The sequence below is a fragment of the Capsicum annuum genome, unplaced genomic scaffold (genome assembly GCF_002878395.1).
Source record: "Capsicum annuum cultivar UCD-10X-F1 unplaced genomic scaffold, UCD10Xv1.1 ctg3667, whole genome shotgun sequence".
NCBI lineage: Eukaryota > Viridiplantae > Streptophyta > Magnoliopsida > Solanales > Solanaceae > Capsicum > Capsicum annuum.
In genome coordinates this window covers 1-21,065 of record NW_025843671.1, presented here as the reverse complement: position 1 = coordinate 21,065, position 21,065 = coordinate 1, and the positions used below count along the sequence as shown (strand labels likewise).

Genomic DNA, 21,065 nt, shown 5'->3' with positions numbered 1-21,065 from the left:
AAAGAGAAGCACTTCTCTTCACTTACAGTTTGCTGGCAGACCACAGTCGAGGTGATTGTCCTTTCAAGGGAGAATGCTAGCATGATTTTCCTTTCACCAATTGAGCTAAGAGTTTATTTACCAAAATCCTGATTAAGAAACAAAAAAGGAAGATTTAAAAAGCCAGGAAATTCATTGTTCTAATGCTTTCAGATGTTAACGTTTCATACAACAACATACCCAGTATATTCCAACAAAGTGGGGTCTGGGGGAGGCTAACCATTCGTATTTTTTATACATAGGAACCAGAATTTTTTTACAATAGGATTCTACTCGTTATCAAAGCACAAGGGTGAACATGTGCAGCTCTAAACCGCATCCTCCTTTCTCAAGTAACTGGAAAAGGGGAAAAAACAAGAATCATTTGATGAAAAACATCAAGTAATGCACGAACTAGCCAGGCGTAATCGCAGCGATACGTCTATTTTATCTTTAGTATTTTCAAATAAAAAAAATGACTCTATTTCAAAAGACATACATTCGGGGATGATACATCAACGTACTGTGAATGATAAAAAGCTTTCTAATTTGTTTATATTTCATTTTGCTATGAATTGTAAAAAACAAGAGACAGTATTTGGGAATTTTCTTCTCGTATAATTCCTTGCCAATCACACTTATTTATATAAGCTAATGGAATGGAAAGAACCTTCTATTCTAAGCTAAACAAGATCCTTCTATTCTAATGTAACGCCCCGCATTTCGGGCTACAATATAGACCATGATTCCGACATGTTGATAAACCTCGAACCCATAAAATCCTATGCTAATACGACATGTTAATTATTTGTGTAGCATGTGAATCCATTCAAGCTTGAATTTAGACCATAGAGGTCCTTCAACTCAAGGACGAATTGAAACTATTTCGATCGACTAAGTTTTAGTGGAAGTTGTAAATTGTGTCATATTTCATCGATCATAACTCTCTGTATATATCGAATTAGGGAGCCTACTATGTGTCAAATGATAGGTATTTGAGTTAGCTTTCCAATGATACCAATTTTGCTAAAATCCGACACCCGAGCAAGAAGTTATGGCCTTTCAAAGTGATATGCATCGCCTAACCAATCGTCCATGGCCATTGGAAAGCATAGGCGGTAGCCTAGGTGGCGCCTATGTAAACATAGGCGATATCCTAGGCGGCGCCTGTGTAAACATAGGCAATGGGATGGGCGGCGCCTATGCAAAGAATTCAAGTGACTCAAACACTCCGTTTTTGGGGCAAAATGGTCCTTTTCCACCCTTACTTAGCCCTAAAACATGAAATTCAGTTCCAAGGACCCCAAAATACACTTTCATTCATCAAAAGTGCTCAAAGATTCTTCTTAGGGTTTTAAAATAAAAACTCAAGCAATTCGAGATTCAACCGGGGGTTTTAGGAACAAATTGTATATTTGGAATCCTCTCAACATAGGCTTCGAGAAGCATCTAATATTCATAGTAATCGAGGTACGTGGGGTTATCTCAAAAATCTCATAGGCTTTAAAAATTCATGTTTGCAAATGGGGGTTTTGAAATTACGAATATGATTATGTTTTAAACGTTTTATGATATTGATTTGGCCCTTAGGCCTACTCCCAAAGTGATTTGCCATATGATATATATGTATATGCATGTATTCCGAAAAGATGTTAACTTGAGAGCATGAATAATGAGAAATTTCTCTTGATGTGAATTTGTTTTAAATGTTCATATGATGTAAATTGTTCGAAAATATCTTGAAGAGCATGACATGAAATGTTTTGAGAATTGATATGATTTTGACTTGAACACGAGAAGGTTATACATGTTGAATACAATGGTTGAATGAGAAGAATAATGTGATATTGATGGCTAGTAAGTCGGGTATGACGATACCCTACAGAATATGATATGTGATTGAATCAGATGAAATTTGAATGCATTGATTTTACATGAGATAGGTGGATGCCCCAAGAAAGCGTTTGAGTGTAAGGGCTCATCGCTGGAAAACGTGTTTGCCGACACGAAAATTTGGTACCAGGCTAAGTGATCTTGTGTACTTGACTTTATGTCATTCCCAAATTGGGACTATAGGTAGGAGCCCGGGCTAAGTGATCTTAGGCACTATCATTGGGTTGAAACACCATGCTTCGTGGTCTTGTGTGTCTCTCCCTCACTTATACTCTAATCTCGGCGGCAACCGAGGTTAGACAGTTGGTGTAAATTATGTAGGGTATTCCACCTAGCTCATTTGCATTTCATTGTTGTTGAGAAACTATTGCATTACGCCCATGTATTTTCAAATGATTTGATACGAAATTGCTTTATAATGGCTCTCAACTATATTCTTGTAAAAATATTATGTTTTGTTTTGATATCTCTGCGTGCAAGTACTTTTGTGCTGACCCCCTCCCCTCTCCAACCTTTCAAGTTCAGAGGCCCAGTCTAGGGGTCAAGAGAATCAGTAGATCATTCAGACGGAGTTGTAGAGACAAGTGGTGAGCCTTCTATGTTTCGGAAGGTCTTATGTCCTGCAATCCTTTTATCTTATATTTAGTTTTGAGGTCTACTGAGGGTCTTGTCCCAGTTTATACACAGTTAGTTGACTTAGTCATTTGTTAGAGATTTTCGCAGACAGTTGTTTAGAGGTTGATTGAAGTTGGGGGAAACTTTATTTTCCCGTTATTGTTTCTTTTCATATTTATGACCATGTTTCCGAATTATTGTGTTTCTTCTGCATTACTTTGATCATATGAATTATGTGCATGATTACCAGACAGATAGGGGTGTTTCGGGCCTCCATGGTTCGAAATGCTCGTCACGGCCAGGCCCTGGTTCGGGTCGTGACATCTAAGCTAGACAATGAAAGAGATTTATATAATTAACTGAATTCCGAGTAAAGTAATTTTAGTATGTCATATGTGGCTAACAAGCAATTTCTAATGCTGACAAAGCTAGAAGAACAGAGCAATGACAAGGAAGCAAGCTGTTAATTCATCTCTGATATCTCTGGTTTAACGATTAATCAAGAACTGAAGGTTTCTCGATTGTTAAACATCTCACATAGTTTTATATAATACACAAATAGACACTTGTATTTGCACGAAATTCGGTTCCTAGTCCCCAACTCTACGAGTTCTCATTCAGAAATTTGGCATAGTTCTAATATCATAGCTTTTAACTTCATTTCCAATGCAAATCAATGCTGATTTTCAAGTCAACATTCATCAATCATTAGTATTACCTATCAAATGTCATGTTGTTGAATCGTCGTAGATCAACGAATAAAGCTACTTAATGAAAAAAAAGAACTGTGTCTGAAAATTTTCTTTCGACTTTTCTTTTTTTTGCTTTCCAAGTTTGATGCAGTTTTCTTACAAGGAATAAGCAAAGTATACCTCATTGTGCATTAGATATTTTGTTTTTCCAAGAATTCACGCCCTTCCAAATGATTCTGCAAAATGATTGAACAACTCCTGCAATGATAACAACAAACTGAAACTTCAAGCAAAGAGAAAAAATGTAAAACACCCAAAAAAATTTAGCATTACATGAATGGTGAAAAGGACATTCTTTTACTATGACTTAGGCAAAAACTACACTCACATTCATGAAATAGCTGCCAATTCCTAATGAAGGAAGTTCACTTTGTAATTTGACAAATTGTAATAATTGGTAATTCTATTAATTGTAGTTTTACTAAAATATCGTGTTATAATTTTTGGAAGATGAATTAACTAGTTCATTATAAAAATTATTATTTTGTATGTAACTTGTGTATATTTTTAATAGTTTTTTCATGGGCGATAGACCCTTTGCCCCAACATTTAGGATTGACCATGAAAAGTGCAAGCAGTTTTTGAAGAAAATCTTAGCAAAAAACCCAAGTTCTCAAAAACTAGAAAAAAATTAATATTTATTGGGCGAATTTATAGTTTTTGGGTACTTGAAAAACTTAGAATTTTCCTCGAATTTTCCGTTCCAATTGTTTCATTCTTGTTAAGTCAGTACTGGTTAAACCTTATAAGCTTATATTTTTATGACCTTTTTTAAAAAAGTGAAATGTGTTTCCCAAACACAAAACTTCACCCAATAGCTTAACAAGGGAAAATAATTAACAAACAAGCATCGGGGAGTAGTAAGCAAAACTTAAAAGCTACTGAGGAAAGAGAAAAACTTACATCTGTGGGAGCTTCGTTTTTATTAATCATCACAGGCATTCGAGGTTAAATAATGTAGCACTGATATATATTTCAGGAATATGAGCAATTTTTGACCAGTACTCTCCCTGGTCAAATTCTAGGAGTGGTTCGAGCAATGGGCATTTGCAAATAGATAGTTTAGAGAGGGAAGAGGGCATCCCTTTTACTGGAAGTGATTGGAGATTAGGGCAATTCTCGATGGTCAGCGTAGAGAGGGAGGAGGGAAACACTGATTCTTCAAGAGATTGGAGTTGAGGGCAATTGATGATGTATAGATTTTGAAGCGAATTGAGGTGCTGAAGACCTTGTAGTGAATGGAGCTCATCATGGTGGAATAAACTTAGCTCAGAAAGAGAGGAGGGAAGCCCTTGTTCCACCAGTGACTGAATTTGAGGTAAATTCCAAGTCCATAGGGATTCAAGAGAGGTGAGGCTTTTGAGAAGTTGGCTGCTTAATGTTTTCAGATTGTCTATGGTAAGCCTTCGAATAGAGCAAGGCAGCTCCCAATTCTCACCACCAACAATCTCTTCGTCACTGTCATCGTGGGTGATGTACAACTCTCTGAGAGAGGGGAGTCTCTGTAAACACCACTCCTTTCGGCCGTTCACCAGTTTCTCGCAATTGTTGATGCCAAGGAATTGTAAATTGAAGGGCAATCCTCCATCAGGAAAGGACTCTATTTCTGTACAATTCCACAGTGTCAGTTCCTTAAGAGAGGGAAGGAGTTCTGGCAGCTGCTTCAGTTTTTTGAGATCTTCAATACTCAACCCACATGCCACTGAAGAAAGCAGTATTTCAAGATTCTCACAACAACTAATATAGAGTCTTTCAGTCCCATTAGGAATCAAAAACCTAATAAGGTTTTGGCATCTCTGTATCCTCAAATAGCGCACTGTTGGGACCAACTCAGGTGATGATATAGAATCACATTCATCCAGTTCCAATTCCTCCAGAAAGATGTTAGAATTCATCTTACTACTATCTGGTGCCTCCAATTTCAATTTCTGGCAATGACGTATCCTTATTGTCTTCAAGATACTCGGCAGAGTGCTAATAGGCAAGGAGGTAAGAGAGATGCAATCACTAATATCTAGTTCCTCAATCTGCTTCATTCCCTCAAATTGGGAGGTAAACTGCTCAGCTTCATCAAAGACAACTCCAGCCTTAGGAGAACCATCAACTTGAAAACTTTTTAGACTTGAAAGTTGGATGGGGGTCTCCAAATTGAGTTCAGGACATCTTGAGATTCTCAAATTCGTCAGAGAACAGAGATTCTCAGGGAACTTCCCAACCAACTTGGGGCAATCATAAATGAAAAGGTTCCGAAGTGCTTGAAACTCTCCGTTCCCTAGTACGTCCCACCGCTTCCACTCTGGCATCTTTGCAAATTTAAGCTCCTTGAGAGAGTTTAAAGGCTTTTCAGAGGACAGACTACCATAGAAGTTCTCCGTTATATCTGTTATCGAATGCATCTCTCTAATGGAAAGGAATTTCAAACGAGGAAGTTGTCTTAGTGCTGGCAAGGAAAAACAGTCCTTGCAGTTGCTAAGAGACAATCGTACTAGCAGCTTAAGAAACGAATGATCAGCTAGCCAGTTTGGAAATTGTGTCCCTCTATATCCGGAGATTTCGACTTCTTTTATTTTTGTGTGTGGACGTAGCTCATCAAGTATGTCTCTTTCGGTTTGTGAATTGTCTGCAATACTTCCCTGTTCACTCCACTTCAATGATAACTTCTCAACATGTTCCTTTTCCCTCATCTTTGCCTTCAGAGCTTCCCTTTTATCAACCACATTTTGCAACTCTAAAATTGATAGAGATCCATACAAGTTATGTAGCTCACCCAAATCTTCCATTCTCCAACCACAGCAGCCACCTAAAAGAAATTCAGCTCTCACTAGAACGTGGAGGCTTTTCAGCTTGCTCAGATGTAGCGGCCACTTCAAGTGGCAAGTAGTGTTGCTAATGTCAAGGTGCCGCAAGTTGATTAGCTTTTCCATCTGCAGAGGTAACTCCTCAAGATATCTACAATCTGACAGGAGAAGCGTATCCAAGTTATACAATGCACAGGTAGAATCAGGCAACATTTTAATCTCTGTCCGAGAAAGGTCCAAAAATCTCAGGAGCTTTAATCTGATAAACAAGTCATTTGGCAGCTCCACAAAGCCATAACCTGACAATGATAATGCCCTCAAGGATCTTAGACTTGGTAGTATGTTATAAAGCACCCTCTTGCTTAGCTTAGGGAGGTAAACGTACTGGATTTGTATTGGAAGCAATGTCCTCAGCTGCTCTGACTTGGAAAGCCGATTCAATTTCTTAAAGTCACCAACTTCTCCCATTGAATAGGACAAGTGCCGAATTTGTTCCAACATATCAGATCCTTGGCACTCTTCCAACCTGACACAGAGTTTTGAAGATGCATTTTGGGCCAAATCATTGACAAGATCATGCATTAAGAATTTCCCTCCATCTCTTTCAGAAGAGTCTGGGACCCTTTCGAACAATGATCTTGATCTCAACTCATCAAAGTATTGGTTTCCAGAATGCAACTTCTGTACAAGACCATTAGCAATCCACAAGAAAATAACTTGCTCTTTGCAAAATTGATAATCTTTAGGATATATAGCACAATAAGCAAAACATTGCTTCAAATGTGCAGGAAGATCATTGTAGCTCAATATCAACGCTGGTAATACGTCATTCAGAGTCTGCTCCCATATTTCACTTCTTAAAATGTCTTTCCACCCATCCACCTCTGATTTGCAGCATAAAACACCAGCAATTGCCTTTAGAGCTAAAGGCAATCCTTTGCACTTGTCTGCAATTTGTTTTCCAACCTCTTCAAGCTCTGGATGTTCCTTTGGAGGATCTCTATTTTCTAGAGAATGTCGTTTGAATAAAGCCCAAGAGGCTTCACTAGACAGAATCCCCATGTTGATTTCCCCACTACCTATCATCTGGGCAACATTCACCTTACGTGTAGTTACAATGATCTTACTTCCCGTAGCTCCTTGCACAAAAAGATTTCTCAAGTCATCCCACTCTCTGTAGTTGTCATTCCACACATCATCAAGAACAATGAGAAACCTTTTTCCATTTAGTTTTTCCTTCAATTTGACTTGTAGTTGATTAAGATTGTCATCAACATTCAAGTCAAATGAGCCAATTTCTTGAAGTAAGCCTTTTGCTATTCTTAAAGCATCATATGCTTCAGAAACACAAAACCAACCTTTCAAATCAAAATGATCTATCACCTTCTCATCATTGTAAGCAGCTTTAGCAAGTGTTGTCTTGCCCACGCCCCCTATTCCAACAATAGGGACAACAGTCAGATTTTTTTCACTTGCCTTAGACGTTAAACGGTCAATCAATCGCTCTATTTCATTCTGCCTACCAAAGACATCAGGTTCAACCACAGAGGTTGAAGGTGTTCTAGTTTCTCTTTTAGTCGAAGCAAAATGCTCCTTTAAGCCAAGATGACCAATTTGCTTCTGCAAATCCTACAACGTTTCAATGGTGTCGTCCAACTTTTCCTTTATGGTGTCTTCCAACTTCTCCTTTATGGTGTCTTCCAAGCTCAGGTTGAGGTCACTTACTTGCTGGTTGCTTGTTTCTGCAAGATTTCGAAGTCGACCTTCCTCCTTAAGCCTTAAAGCCTCATAATTGACTTCTTCCATTAAGTTTTCAGCGCCGTCCACAGCATCACGAAGTTCATTAAGCCACCGGCTCACATCTCGATTTGATGCCTGCTTGTTCTCCGCATCACTTAAATTTAAAAAAATGACTGCAACCATCAATTAAAAAGTGCCACGTGTAATTAAATTTATCAGTTATTTAAAATGTCTTCTTCGCTTCTCTTTAGAACAACCATGTCCCCAAATCTCCATTGTTATGGCAATTGAAGCTTTGAAAAAAAAAACGATTAACTCTCTTGTCAAACTCGTCTCCACAAAATCAAACTTAAAAGATAATGTTTTCATTTAAATCAGCGTTTAAAACATTAATTTCATTTACTTTGCTTAAAAAATTTTAAATCAAGTTATATTTTGTAATTAGATTTTAAGGAGATGTTCTTATAATGCCAAATACAATCTTGAATCATATTTATAAAGACGAGAATAATCCCATAAACAAGTAATGTCAATTTTTGTAGTCAAATATCGGATATTTGTAAAGACAAAAAAAGAATCATCTTGACATTGAGAAGTATTTCGGTATTTAAAATGTCAAATATTTGACAATCAATATCACCATCAATCACCACCACCACAACAACCATTGACAACCAATATCACTACCAACTACTATTGTCAGCTGCTACAAAACCTAACACCTCTATTATTCTAATTATATCCACCGCTACCGCCACCCTAATGCTAATACCAATTCCAACGGCACCTCATGAATACGTTTTAGAATTCCGAAGGCTCAAATATGCTATCGAAGCTCGTTTATGTCATTGCTGTTACAAAACAGATTCATCCATGTCATTACTTGTTAACGGTGATTTTTCGAAAACAACTTTGCCATGTGTCATCTTTCTAGAGGTCCACATATTTAATTAAAATAAAGAGAAAAGGCTCAAATATGGAATCAAAGTATCAGAAATTGCTCATTTACATCATCCATTAAAAGTATGGCTCATTTATACAATCGCTTTTGCAAAACAGGTCCAGTATTTGTTAAGGCAGTTTTTCAAAAGGCATAATACATAAACACAATCTTTAACTTGACATCAAATTATAACTATTACCTTTAACTTGGCCAGTGTACAAGTATACCCTTTAACTATACAAACACTGATTAAAAAACACTTCAATTTGCAACACATATGCATGAAACTCAATCACTCCTACGTGGATTAGTACTCCAACCAAATGCTGTCACCTAATTAAAAAGATACACGTAGATTTTAGATATTAACTTTGCCAGTGTACAAGAAGATCATTTAACCATACAAAAGTTGAACAAAAGAAAACACTTTAATCATGCAATACATATGCGTGAATATCGCTTCTACGTGAACTAGTACTCCAATCAAATGCTGCCACCTAATTAAAAAGATACACGTAGACTTTAGATGTTAAAAAAACTTAATACCACCATCACAAATATATGTACTGTTTAAAATTTTCTTTTAAAAAAATAATTCATTAAAGGTTGTCTTCATTAAAATAACATTCAAGTCCGATGAAAATTGAAAGGTCACTTAGAAGAAGATGTGAAATCCAATGAAAATCCTATAAAATCTCCATCTCTTATTCTCTTTCAATTAAGGAAAAATTATTGAAATTTTCCATTGAAGCTTCACAAAATAGAAGTCATTTAATATGAAATCGGCACAATTCTTTTACAATTTCTAGCTCTTCGGATATACAAATGAAGCATACACCATCGTCTTAAGGAGAAACAAAAGAGCACTAGATAATTGATTGTACATTTCCTAATTGGGTTACTTTTTCTAATTTTTTTTTAGAGTTGTTGGAGAAAATAAAAAGAAAATAAAGTGGAATTTGATTTGTAGAAAGGGGATATATATATATATAAACGATTCATTAAGAGTATAACAGTCATTTAAGCACTTTATTTTACTATTGGAGGCTCCAATTTTTACTCCTCCACATGTCATTTTGAGTGTAATCAGTCATTTTGTCAGGTAGGATTGAAATATTTTTTTATTCAGCTTTTGTATAGTTAAAGAGTCTGCTTGTACACGAACAAAGTTAAAGGTCATAGTTATAATTTGATGTCAAGTTAAAGGACATGTTTATGTATTATGCCAAAAAAAAAGGTTATATGGAAACTCTTGAAGAAATTGATTCACTGTTGATGTTTGTCTCGACTTTCTTACCATAATTGAGTTTTTCTCCTTTCTTTTTGTTTTGTAGCATCCATAATGTAGTCCTAGGGGTTTGAGAGTTTTGTTTGGGGAAAACTTTGTGAGACACAAGTGTTCTGGTATCATTTGTGTGAACCGCTTTTTCTTCTGAGTGAATGATGTGAGTTGTCTCTCTTGACAGTTTTGTATTCTCTTTTATATAGTGGATTGCTCATCTCGTTTTGTGGATATAGGTCGATTGACCGAACCACTTTAAATTATTGTCTCTTTTGGTGTATATCTCGTTTATCTTCTTATGTGGTGTCTTCCAAGGTTTGCTTTGCTAGCTTCCGCATGACACTTGATTATTTCGATCCAAACATTTAGCAATAGCAGAGGCTAATACTGTCCAGGAGATTCTCAGATTAACAAATATGAAGAGCAAGAAACATACACAACCTCAACCTGATAGCATCGATATGGAAATGACATAACAAATAAACATCCAATCATTTAATAAAACATAACTGTCCTGAAAAGGGTACAATACACCATTGTTTTATTGACAACAGTTAGCAGCAATAAGTTTATTTGCTAAAACTACAAAATACAGACTAAGAAATAGCAAGGAAGTTCTTGGTTTCCAAGTATTAGATGTCATGGATGATTTCATATAAAAGTTTCCAACCACAAAATCAAACTTTGGCTCCAAGTAAAAATCTTGCAAGAGACCTTCAAGGATTTGACCAAATTATATGGCCACATAACAATATATTTATAAACCATAATGTACAACATGTTCTTTTATGTGTTACATCAAACAACTTTTATTCCATTAGAGCTGTATGTTCCATGTGCAGCAAGGCATGCATCATCTCAAGGAAGGCAAAGTGGAAACAGATGTGTGCTGAAAAAGAACCCGCGTGTTTGGAAATCTTCATCCGCATTTTTGATTTGCGTAGTTTGTAAGCATTCATGTTCTTCCTTGTGATTCCAAGAATTGACAGACTTTAAGACAACGAAGACAAGATTGAACAACTCCTACAATGACAAACAAGGAAGAAATCCTCAAAATTAACTGTCACGATATCTAGACATTGCACTGCAATAGACGCGTTAAGTAAGACTGCGTCATATTTTGAACAGGCTATATGCATCCGCTAAAACTAGAAGAATTAATAAGAGATGATGTTTTCTAGCAAGTAAAATGAACTACTATACCACATATATAAGCATCTTGGTAACTGAAACATGAGTAAATCCTTTTTTGTTATCTAACCTTGAATTCATTCCCAACAGGATACACTTCATTGTTTTTCCCTTGTTCTGATATTCAAACCAACACAAGATTAAATACCATTGAAAGCTTCAACAGATTTCCCGTCTCAATTTGAGAAGAGACCTTCAAAGCTTTCCCCGTCCCAGATAATTTTGAGTGCTTTGTCCAAATCCTAACAATGAAAATGTAATATATTTACAATAACCATAATGTACAATACGTCTCTTGTGTGTTACATTAAACAACTTTTTTCTATGTACCTCTTTGTTAGAGGTGTATGTTCCAATTGCAGCAAGTCATGCTTCATCTCAAGTAAGTCAAAATAGACGGCTATTACTGCCGTTGTCTTTATGTTCAATCTCCAATCCACAACTGCCATGTTGTTGAAACGTCGAAGATCAACGAATAAAGCTACTTAATGAAAAAAAGAACAATGTTTGAAAATCTTCTTTCAATATTTTTTTTTGCTTTCCAAGCTTGATGCAGTTTTCTTACAGGGAATGGGCAAAATATACCTCATTGTGCATTAGAGATTTTATTTTCCCGAGAATTCATGCCCTCCCAAATGATTCCGCAAATTGATTGAACAACTCCTGCATTAATAACAAGGAACTGAAACTAGCTAACAAACAAGCAAGGAGAATTTTTTTTAAAATAACTGGAAGGTTATCCGAAGTGTTGTTCCCAGTAGCATGAACTTCATCCTCAGATGAGTTTACCAACGATCCTTACACATGGTTCAAGCAATGGACGTCGTACATACATAATTCAGAGATAGGGAACTTAATGACTACCAGAATGTAGAAGGATGAAGGAAGACCTTAATCGACACTGATTGAATACAATCATTTACCCCGGAGCACCTCTTCCTTGCTCAAGGAATCTTCAAGAATACAAGATTTGCTATTGCAAGAAACTTCAAGCGAAGAGACAAATGTAAAACAACGAAAAAATTTAGCACTACAAGAATGGTGAAAAGGAGTCTTTTACTATGATTTAGGCAAAAACTAGACTCACATTCATGAAATAGCTGTGAATTCCTAACGAAGAAAGTTTATTTTCCTTTCACCAACTGAGCTAAGAACATATTGTTACCAAAATCCTGATCATTACTATTTTTAATAGCTTTTAGAACTTGTAGGTATAAATTATATTTTATGGTTTTTTTTCCTTAAAAAGTGAAATATGTTTCTCAAAAACTATGACCAAACACAAAACTTTACACAAAACTTCACCCAACAGCTTAACAAGGGAAAATATTTAACAAACAACCACTGGGGAAAAAGAAAAACTTACATCTGTGGGAGCTTGTTTTTTAATAATAATCACAGGCATTCTGATCCGTGGACAAATTTTGTAACACCGATATGTATTTCAGGAATATGAGCAATTTCTGGCCAGTACTCCCCCTTGTCAAATTCTAGGAGTGGTTTGAGCAATGGGCAGCTGCAAATAGATAGTTTAGAGAGGGAAGACGCGATCCATTTTATTGAAGGGATTGGAGGTTAGGGCAATCGCTGATGGTCAGCTCAGAAAGAGAGGAGGGAAGCCCTGATTCTGCAAGAGATTGGATATTAGGGCAATCCTCGATGGTCAGCGTCGAGAGGGAGGATGGCAGCGCTGATTCTGCAAGGGATCGGAGATTAGGGCAATCCTTGATGGTCAGCTCAGAGAGGGAGGAGGGAAACACTGATTCTGCAAGAGATTGGAGATTAGGGCAATCCTCGATGGTCAGCGTAGAGAGGGAGGAGGGCAGCGCTGATTCGGGAAGTTATTGGAGATTAGGGCAATCCTCGATGGTCAGCTCAGAGAGGGAGGAGGGAAGCCCTTGTTCCAGCAGTGTCTGAATTTGAGGCAAATTACAAATATCTAGAGATTCAAGAGAGGTGAGGCTTTTGAGAAGTTGGCTGCTTAATGTTTTCAGATTGCATATTTCAAGACTACGAATAGAGCAAGGCAGCTCCCAATGCTCACCACCAACAATCTCTTCGTCACTGCCATTGTGATGGATGCGTAACTCTCTGAGATAGGGGAGTCTCTGTAGACGCCACTCCTTTCGGCCGTTCACCAGTTTCTCGCAATCGATGATCCAAAGGAGTTGTAAATTGAAGGGCAATCCTCTATCAGGAAAGGACTCTATTTCTGGACAACCAGACAGTTTCAGTTCCTTAAGAGATGGAAGGAGTTCCTGCATACTTTCTTGCATCCGCTTCAGCTTTTTGCAATTCCAAATACTCAATGATGTCATCTGGGTCACACATGCCACCGAAAGTATTTCAAAATTCTCACAAAACCCAATATAGAGCGTTTCAGTCCCATAAGGAATCAAAAACCTAGTAAGGTTTTGGCAACTGTATCCACAAAGTGTGTGCTCTTGGGTCAAACAGTCTCAATTCCTCCAGAAGCATGTTAAAATTCACCCTACTACTATCTGGTGCCTCCAATTTCAATTTCCGGCAACGACATATCCATATTGTCTTCAACATACTCGGAAGAGTGCTAATAGGCAAGGAGGTAAGAGAGTTGCAACTTCAGGACGAAATTGAGTTCAGGACATCTTGAGATTCTCATCTTCGTCAGAGAACAAAGATTTTCAGGCAACTTCCCCAACAACTTGGGGCAATCTTTAATGGAAAGGTCCTGAAGTGCAGGAAACTCTCCGATCCCCAGTACGTGCCACTGCTTCCACTCAGGCATCTCTGCAAATTCAAGCTCCTCAAGAGAGTTAAAAGGCTTTTCGGAGGACAGACTACCATAGAATTCCTCCGTCACCTCTGTTATCCGATGCATCCCTCTAATGGAAAGGAATTTCAAACAAGGAAGTTGTCCTAGTGCTGGCAAGGAAAAACAGTCCTTGCAGTTGCTAAGAGACAACTGTACTAGCAGCTTAAGAAACGAATGATCAGATAGCCAATTTGGAAATTGTGTCCCTCTATATCCGGAGATTCGGAGTTTTTTTATATTTGTGTGTGGGCGTAGATCATCAAGTATGTCTCTTTCAGTTTGTGAATTATCGGCAATACTGTCAGCATCACTTTCACTCCACTCCACTCCAATGATAACTTTTCAACATGATTCTTCTCCCTCATCTCTGCCTTCTGAGCTTCCCTTCTATCAACCACATTTTGCAACGCTAAAATTGATAGAGATCCATACAAGTAATGTGCTCCACCCAAATCTTTCATTCTCCAACCACAGGGGCCACCTAAAAGAAATTTGGCTCCCATTAGCACTTGGAGACTTTTCAACTTGCGCAGATGTAGCGGCATCTTCAAGCGAGAAGTGTCGCTAATGTCAAGATGCCGCAAGTTGATCAACTTTTCCATCTGCAGCGGTAGCTCCTCAAGAAGATAACAAGATGACAGGAGAAGTGTCTCCAAGTTATACAATGCACAGATAGAATCGGGCAACTTTTTTATAAATGTTTGAGAAAGGTCCAAAAATCTCAGGAGCTTTAATTTGATAAACAAATCATTTGGCAGCTCCATATTCCTATAACATGACAATGATAATGCCCTTAAAGATGTTAGCCTTGGCAGTATGTTATGCGGCACCCTCTTACTTAGCTTAAGCCAAAGGTCCTGGATATCGATTGGAAGCAATGTCCTCAGCTGCTCTGATTTGATGAGTGATTTCAATTTCTCAAAGTCACCACCTAGTCCCATTGAATAGGACTAGTGCCGACTTTGTTCCAACATATTAGATCCTTGGAATTCTTCCAACCTGACACAAAGTTTTGAAGATGCAATTTGGGCCAAATCATTGACAAGATCATGCATTAAGAATTTCCCTCCATCTCTTTCAGACGACTCTGAGACCCTTTCGAACGACGATCTTGATCTTAACTCGTTAAAGTATTGATTACCAGAATGCAACTTCTGTACAAGACCATTAGCAATCCACAGGTGAATAACTTGCTCTTTGCAAAATTGATAATCTTTGGGATATATAGCACAATAAGAAAAACATTGCTTCAAATGTGCGGGAAGATCATTGTAGCTCAACATCAACGCTGGTAATATACCATTCAAATTCTGCTCCCATATTTCACTTCTTAAAATGTCTTTCCACTCATCCACTTCTGATTTGCAGCGTAAAATACCAGCAATTGTCTTTAAAGCTAAAGGCAATCCTTTGCACTTGTCTGCAATTTGTTTTCCAACCTCCTCAAGTTTTGGATGTTCCTTGGAATCCCTGTTATCTAGAGAATGTCGTTTGAATAAAGCCCAAGAGGCTTCACTAGACAGAGTACCCACGTTGACTGCCCCACTACCCATCATCCGGGCAACATTCTCCTTATGTGTAGTTACAATGATCTTACTTCCCGCAGCTCCTTGTACAAAAAGACTTCTCAATTCATCCCACTTTTCGTAGTTGTCATTCCACATATCATCCAGAACAATGAGAAACCTTTTTCCATTTACTTTTTCCTTCAATTTGACTTGTAACCGATTAAGATTATTGTCATCCTTTATACTATTCATTATTTTCAAAATTCAATAATTGAGGCAAGAGAGGAAGGGTACTTGGAGCCCACTTGAGGGACTCAAAAATAAAATGATAAAGGTCATTTTCACATCTCATTATAGTGTTTGTTACTTGGCCTATAATATCATGAATATGTTTAGCGTATTTCTTCTTCTCGAGTGAAGTAGCTTATTCTTTCTCTGTACACTAAGGAGTCAGACTATGTTTAGTTCTCATTTATGTTTGTGCTATGTGAGTTCTAGCTAGGAAGCAAATACCGCAAAGGGTTAACAGGGCAGCCGCTGGTAAAAAAGGAGATGGTACTAAAGCGGCAGGCTCTTAGACGCTACTAGTGCAATGACTAGTCTTAATTAGGGCTATGCAAATTTCGGTTCAAACCATTAACCCGAATCGATAATTACTTTATCGGGTAAACGGGTCGTTTTTTTTCATTATTGAATCAGTTGTCGGTTCAACAATTTCCACTAACGGGTTATCGGTTCGGGCCTAGGGTTTCCTTAATTTTTATCGGGTCACCCGATAACCCGATAAAAAATGCATAGTTGCACACTACATCCAATACTTAGGGCTTACCCGTCTACCGGCCCAACCCAAAACTCTGAAGGCCCAATTTCCAAACGGCCCAACCCGTATTACTACTTAGAGACTTAGCAACTTTACTTAGGCTTAGGGTTTCATTTCATTCATGTTCATCTTCTTTTAGTTTTCAATTTTCACATCGGTTCGAAGACATCGCAATCAGCCTCTCTCGAGTCTCGACTCTCAGTCAGTCAGTCTCTCTCAGTATTCAAACTTCAAAGTCTATTTTTGCTGAAACATCAGTATTCAAGCTTGATTTTGCTGAAAACTGAAGAGACCCAAGTCGATTTTTGCTTTTGCTCTCAGCAGTCAACAGGTAAGAATTTTTGTTTTTTCTCGATTTCATTCTTACAAGTCTTCTGCTAATCTGCTTCATCTTCAATTTCTGTCCAAAGCATTGCTACTGCTAATCGGCTAATTCTATTAACCTTTAAGAATTTAACTGCTTGGAATTATTGGTATAAATGAGTGAATTGAAGCACAAAGAAGAAGAAATTTTTCTTAACTGTTCTCTGAAGTTAAATATTCAGAAGAAATTTTGTTTTATGGATATTACGATTATTATTTATTGTTGAACTAGATATGATTGTCAGTTGAAGTGAAAAATAGATGGATTTTAAAAAGTCGGTCAAAGTTCGTGATGTTTGAATATTGAGAAGCGAAAAGTGGCACATACTTTTGGACAGAGGACGACAGGGGGTCCTTTTTTTTTTTTTTTTTTTTGGAGAGAGCATCATGATTGCATTGCTCTGTTATCTGTATGAACTCAGTTTGCTTACTTCATCGCCTAAAGTTCTGTTAAGTCTTCTTTCTTACCTGTATTTTTGTTTCTAGGAGATTATCTGACTAGGCTAGCAGATTTTTGAAATTATTGTTTAAGTTGTGCTGAGTTTGCAATATTTTTTCCCTGTATTTATCATTGACAGTGACTTGGAGGGTCTGGTGTTTATGCTTGAGTAGTATTATCAGTTGTTCTTTGCTAATTGTTTGAGGTTCTTTTGATTCTAAAAACTTGGGATCTCTCTATACATTCTCTTATGTTAGCTGTTGTTAGTATATGATTCCAAATTTAATGCTTATCGGGTATCATAAAAATCTCATCTTTTTATGTTCACACCGCCCATCAGATGTCTTTACCACTTACAGTGTAATGCTGTACAATATTTGAAATTCTTGCTTAAGTTGTGCGCAATTTGCTATATGTTTTCAATGCACTCATCAGTTATGATAGCAACTTGAGAGGGTCTATTGTTTATTCATTTGTAGTTAACTCAATCACTTTTTGTTATGCTGAGGTTCTTTTGATTCTAAAAAATTGTGCTCTCTCTTTAGATTCTCTAATGTTAACCACGGTGAGGAAATAAGTACATATGATTTTGAGTTGAATCTCTATCGGGTATCATATGAATCTCATCCATTTCTATTCACACTGCATATCAAATATCAAATTGAGTAGTCTATTCTAATTCTTAAGTAAATTGATGATTCTAGCGATAGCAGCATCTAGAAGTTGTGAATATGGAAACATTTGTGAATATGGACACTCTATCTGCTGCTTCGTATATACCAAATTCAAGTTGGATAATGCAACAAAGCAAGAGCACCAAATGAACGTTGCTGATCATCTCTATTGTTCTTTGTTCTTTGAAGAAAATAAAAGTGTACTTTGCTGTTTGTAATGCATAATATTTAATTCAGCTTTGGCTTCTTTTTTTCTTCGGAGATGAAACATTTTCTCTTCATTAAAAGCTGACATTTTTTTTTTGGAAAAGGGCTAAAAGTGCACTAGTTTTACAAACAATAAGGACTATTTTAGTGCTTCAAGTGAAAGAAGAGTGATGATTTTGAACTTAAGTCCGAAGGGACTATTTTGGGACTTCAATTTGATAAATTTTTGCATAGATGTGGATTGCCCTGTTTAAGTTTTTTTTCTCATCTAACTAGAGATTTCATCTTTTAAATGGATAAGCATATAGAGAAAACAAAGCATGGCAGAGCGAATTCTCAGCTTGGGAGTCCTCATAGATATTGTGGATGAAGAATGGATGCGAGATACTCTGCCCGCTGATGGTATGATACTTATTCAATTAACATAATCACTCCTCTATGCTTCAGTACCAGTTTAGTTGCAGTCGACTACATCAATCTTATCAATTGCTTACCCTCAGCGTGCTTAAGCTCTCAAGTGTGGTCAAAGATAATGATGTGTTGCCTCAACTAGGCAGCACTCGATTTCGCTAGTGAGACACTAAGTCTGTGCATCAAACCTGGTAGCGGTTTGGACTGCGTACATTTTACCCTACCCAGACCCCCCCCCCACTTTATGGGAATATATACTGGGTTTGTTGTTGTTGTATTGGCAGGCTTAAAAATTCTCTAAGGCTAGAGGTTTTCCAAATCACATACTTATCTTAATTTAGTTATATAATTCTCCCTTCCATTTCAAATTGATTGACCTGTTTTGACTTGGTACGGGGTTTAAGAAAATAAAGAAGACTTTTGAATCTTGTGGTCTTAAATTAAAGTTATGTCAAATGTACCAAAATGCCCTTTAATCTTGTGGTCTTAAACACGCCATGTGGAAAATTGAAATCAAAGAGTTTCTAAAAAAGGAAAATGGCCATTCTTTTTAAACGGATTAAAGAGAAAGTAGGTCAAACAAATTGAAACGGAGGGAGTAATTGTTATCGTCTTAAAATTTTCTCTTTTTTATTTTTCCATTTTCCATGTATCTTTGTAGCTTAACTACTTAAGAATTGACACATGTTAGAATTTTCTGATGGTGCTTTTAATTCATCCTTTTCCGCAGATCTCCCTTTACCACCTGTACTACTTCCAAAGACAGATGACAACGAAGACTCAAGTAAGTATTACTTGTATTCATACGCTTGGGAAATATTGAATGTTGATATGCTTTATTACTTAATTGTTGGTCTGGGTATGAAATATGAAGTCAAAATCTCACAAGTTAAGACTTTAAAATATCGCCATGTTATGTTAGAACAAAATGCCTGTGAAGTGAGTAGCTGTTTTGTGGCTTCTAGCTCTTGGCCCCTTTTTGTTAAGTGTTGCAGTGCCCTAGATAGGAGTACGTTTTAACACAAAATTTCCTTGGTTAAGTACTTCATATGTGGTTACATTTCTTTTTGAAAAGAAATCTGAAAAAAGTCATCTCTGATATTTCTCTAGTAGGTTGTGCAAACGTGTGATAACATTCCCTAAATTTTAATCTAGCCTCTGTTCATCCATGATTGGTGTGTACTGAAGTGCTTCCCTAACTTTTTCTCTGTGATGTTAAACCCCTTGCAATATACATCATTCAGCTAGTATCATGTGGATTTTGCTTATAATCATTTGATGGAATATTAATGAGTACTTGATGCTATAGTTGGGTTATTTCTGAAATGGGTTTTGGCATAAGCAGAGATCAGGAACACTTGCACATGGATGTAATTTAGATATTTCCTGGTGTGCTCACATTCTATTGAGTTTTGATATCAGGAATCTTACATTCAGTGAGTTACGGAACAGATTAGTTTGTTGGTTCTTTTCATGCTGACTACTTTCCCTATCAGTTCTGATACTTGGATAATTGAATTGCATCCTTTTGCAGATCAAGAGGCTCCACAAGTTGGAGATACATGGCACGACCTTGCATTGGAAAATCAACGACATTAATGATCAACCTCGTGTGTTTGATTTGCAACCATTATAGTCATATATATTTGTTGGTCATGTACTTGATTAGCATTGATGGTTGTTTGAAAACTAACTTCGACTGTTCTTTCTTTTGATATGTTGGTCTGTTGTCTGTTAGTCTAGTGGTGTGAGTGCAGCAGCATGTAATGTGTGGGTCAGCACACATCATTGAGTTTGAACCTTACTGCATACAAATATTCGGTATGTAAGTGGAGAAAGGTTAAGAGGGTCGGGACACCTTGGCGCCATTGATCCTAGTTGTCTTGGCAATCTGTGCTCTCCAAATGGAATAGATTCAGGGAATGCTAGCATGTTAGCGGATGTTAAGGTCATTCCTACTCATAGTTTATACCAAATTGAGTTGTCTTTGTTTAATTTAGTAGTTTAATCTCGAAATAATTTGTTCCCAATCAAATCCAAGTGCAGCAAATCTTCATCTGCATTTTTGATTTGCGTAGTTTCTAACCATTCATGTTCTTCCCTGTGATTCCAAGAATTGGCAGACTTTAAGACAACGAAGACGAGATTGCACAACTCCTACAATGACAAACAAAGAAGAAATCCTCAAAATTAACTGAACATGAGTAAATCCTTTATTTTTATCTAACCTGGAATTCATTCCGAACAGGATACACTTCGTTGTCTTTCCCATTCAAACCAACACAAGATTAAATACCATTGAAAGCTTCAACAGACTTCCCATTAGATCTTTAAGTTGCTTGGTGTCCGGTGATTTTGGTTCCAGCGATGATTTGGAAATCACTGGACACCAGGCAACTTGCAAATCGCTCACCAACAACGTTTTGTCCCCTTTGGTTTCTTTCCAAATCGAGTGTCTCCTATGAAATTTTTGGTCAAAAAATTAGCCTTTTTGGCTCTGGACTCCAATAATAATCATGTCATCTTTTGATTTTCGTTGGCTTAGACCTATTTAGAGTAACAAGAAAGTCATTGTCACATCCCAGACAAATATCACATTGACAAAACACTTGAAAGA

At 37.1% G+C, this 21,065-nt stretch overlaps 2 protein-coding genes and 1 pseudogene across 6 annotated transcripts; 1 reads left to right on the top strand and 2 right to left on the bottom strand.

Annotated features, from left to right (window-relative positions):
• Window positions 1-304: 304 nt before the first annotated feature.
• On the bottom strand, window positions 305-7,999 carry LOC107871988 (putative disease resistance RPP13-like protein 1). Its single transcript, XM_016718822.2, is given in 3 exon segments — window positions 305-375; window positions 3,399-3,476; window positions 4,182-7,999. A coding segment is annotated over 1 exon segment (3,789 nt). The 3' UTR covers window positions 305-375; window positions 3,399-3,476; window positions 4,182-4,210.
• Window positions 8,000-12,627: 4,628 nt separating this feature from the next.
• On the bottom strand, window positions 12,628-15,786 carry LOC124891522 (annotated as a pseudogene).
• A 98-nt stretch (window positions 15,787-15,884) lies between these two features.
• LOC124891521 (anaphase-promoting complex subunit 13-like) lies at window positions 15,885-20,483 on the top strand. Of its 5 annotated transcripts, none has more exons than XM_047403244.1 (5): window positions 15,885-16,685; window positions 18,339-18,439; window positions 19,179-19,232; window positions 19,794-19,884; window positions 19,983-20,483. In XM_047403244.1, exons 2-5 carry the CDS (start codon window positions 18,404-18,406, stop codon window positions 20,045-20,047), a joined length of 246 nt encoding a protein of 81 aa, XP_047259200.1. In that variant the 5' UTR covers window positions 15,885-16,685; window positions 18,339-18,403; the 3' UTR covers window positions 20,048-20,483. The 5 variants fall into 5 exon arrangements, with proteins under 5 accessions (XP_047259200.1, XP_047259199.1, XP_047259203.1 ...); XM_047403243.1 differs by having other exon boundaries at window positions 16,449-16,685; window positions 18,346-18,439; XM_047403247.1 differs by lacking the exon at window positions 19,794-19,884 and having other exon boundaries at window positions 16,456-16,677; window positions 18,333-18,439.
• The last annotated feature ends 582 nt before the right edge of the window (window positions 20,484-21,065 follow it).

Bases quoted from the DNA above. Each gene is read 5' to 3' on its own strand.
- LOC124891521 (XM_047403244.1), top strand. From the start codon at position 18,404: ATGAAGAATGGATGCGAGATACTCTGCCCGCTGATG. The intron at 18,440-19,178 runs GTATGATACTTA...CCTTTTCCGCAG, and splicing joins AGATACTCTGCCCGCTGATG to ATCTCCCTTTACCACCTGTA. The intron at 19,885-19,982 runs GTGAGTTACGGA...ATCCTTTTGCAG, and splicing joins TATCAGGAATCTTACATTCA to ATCAAGAGGCTCCACAAGTT.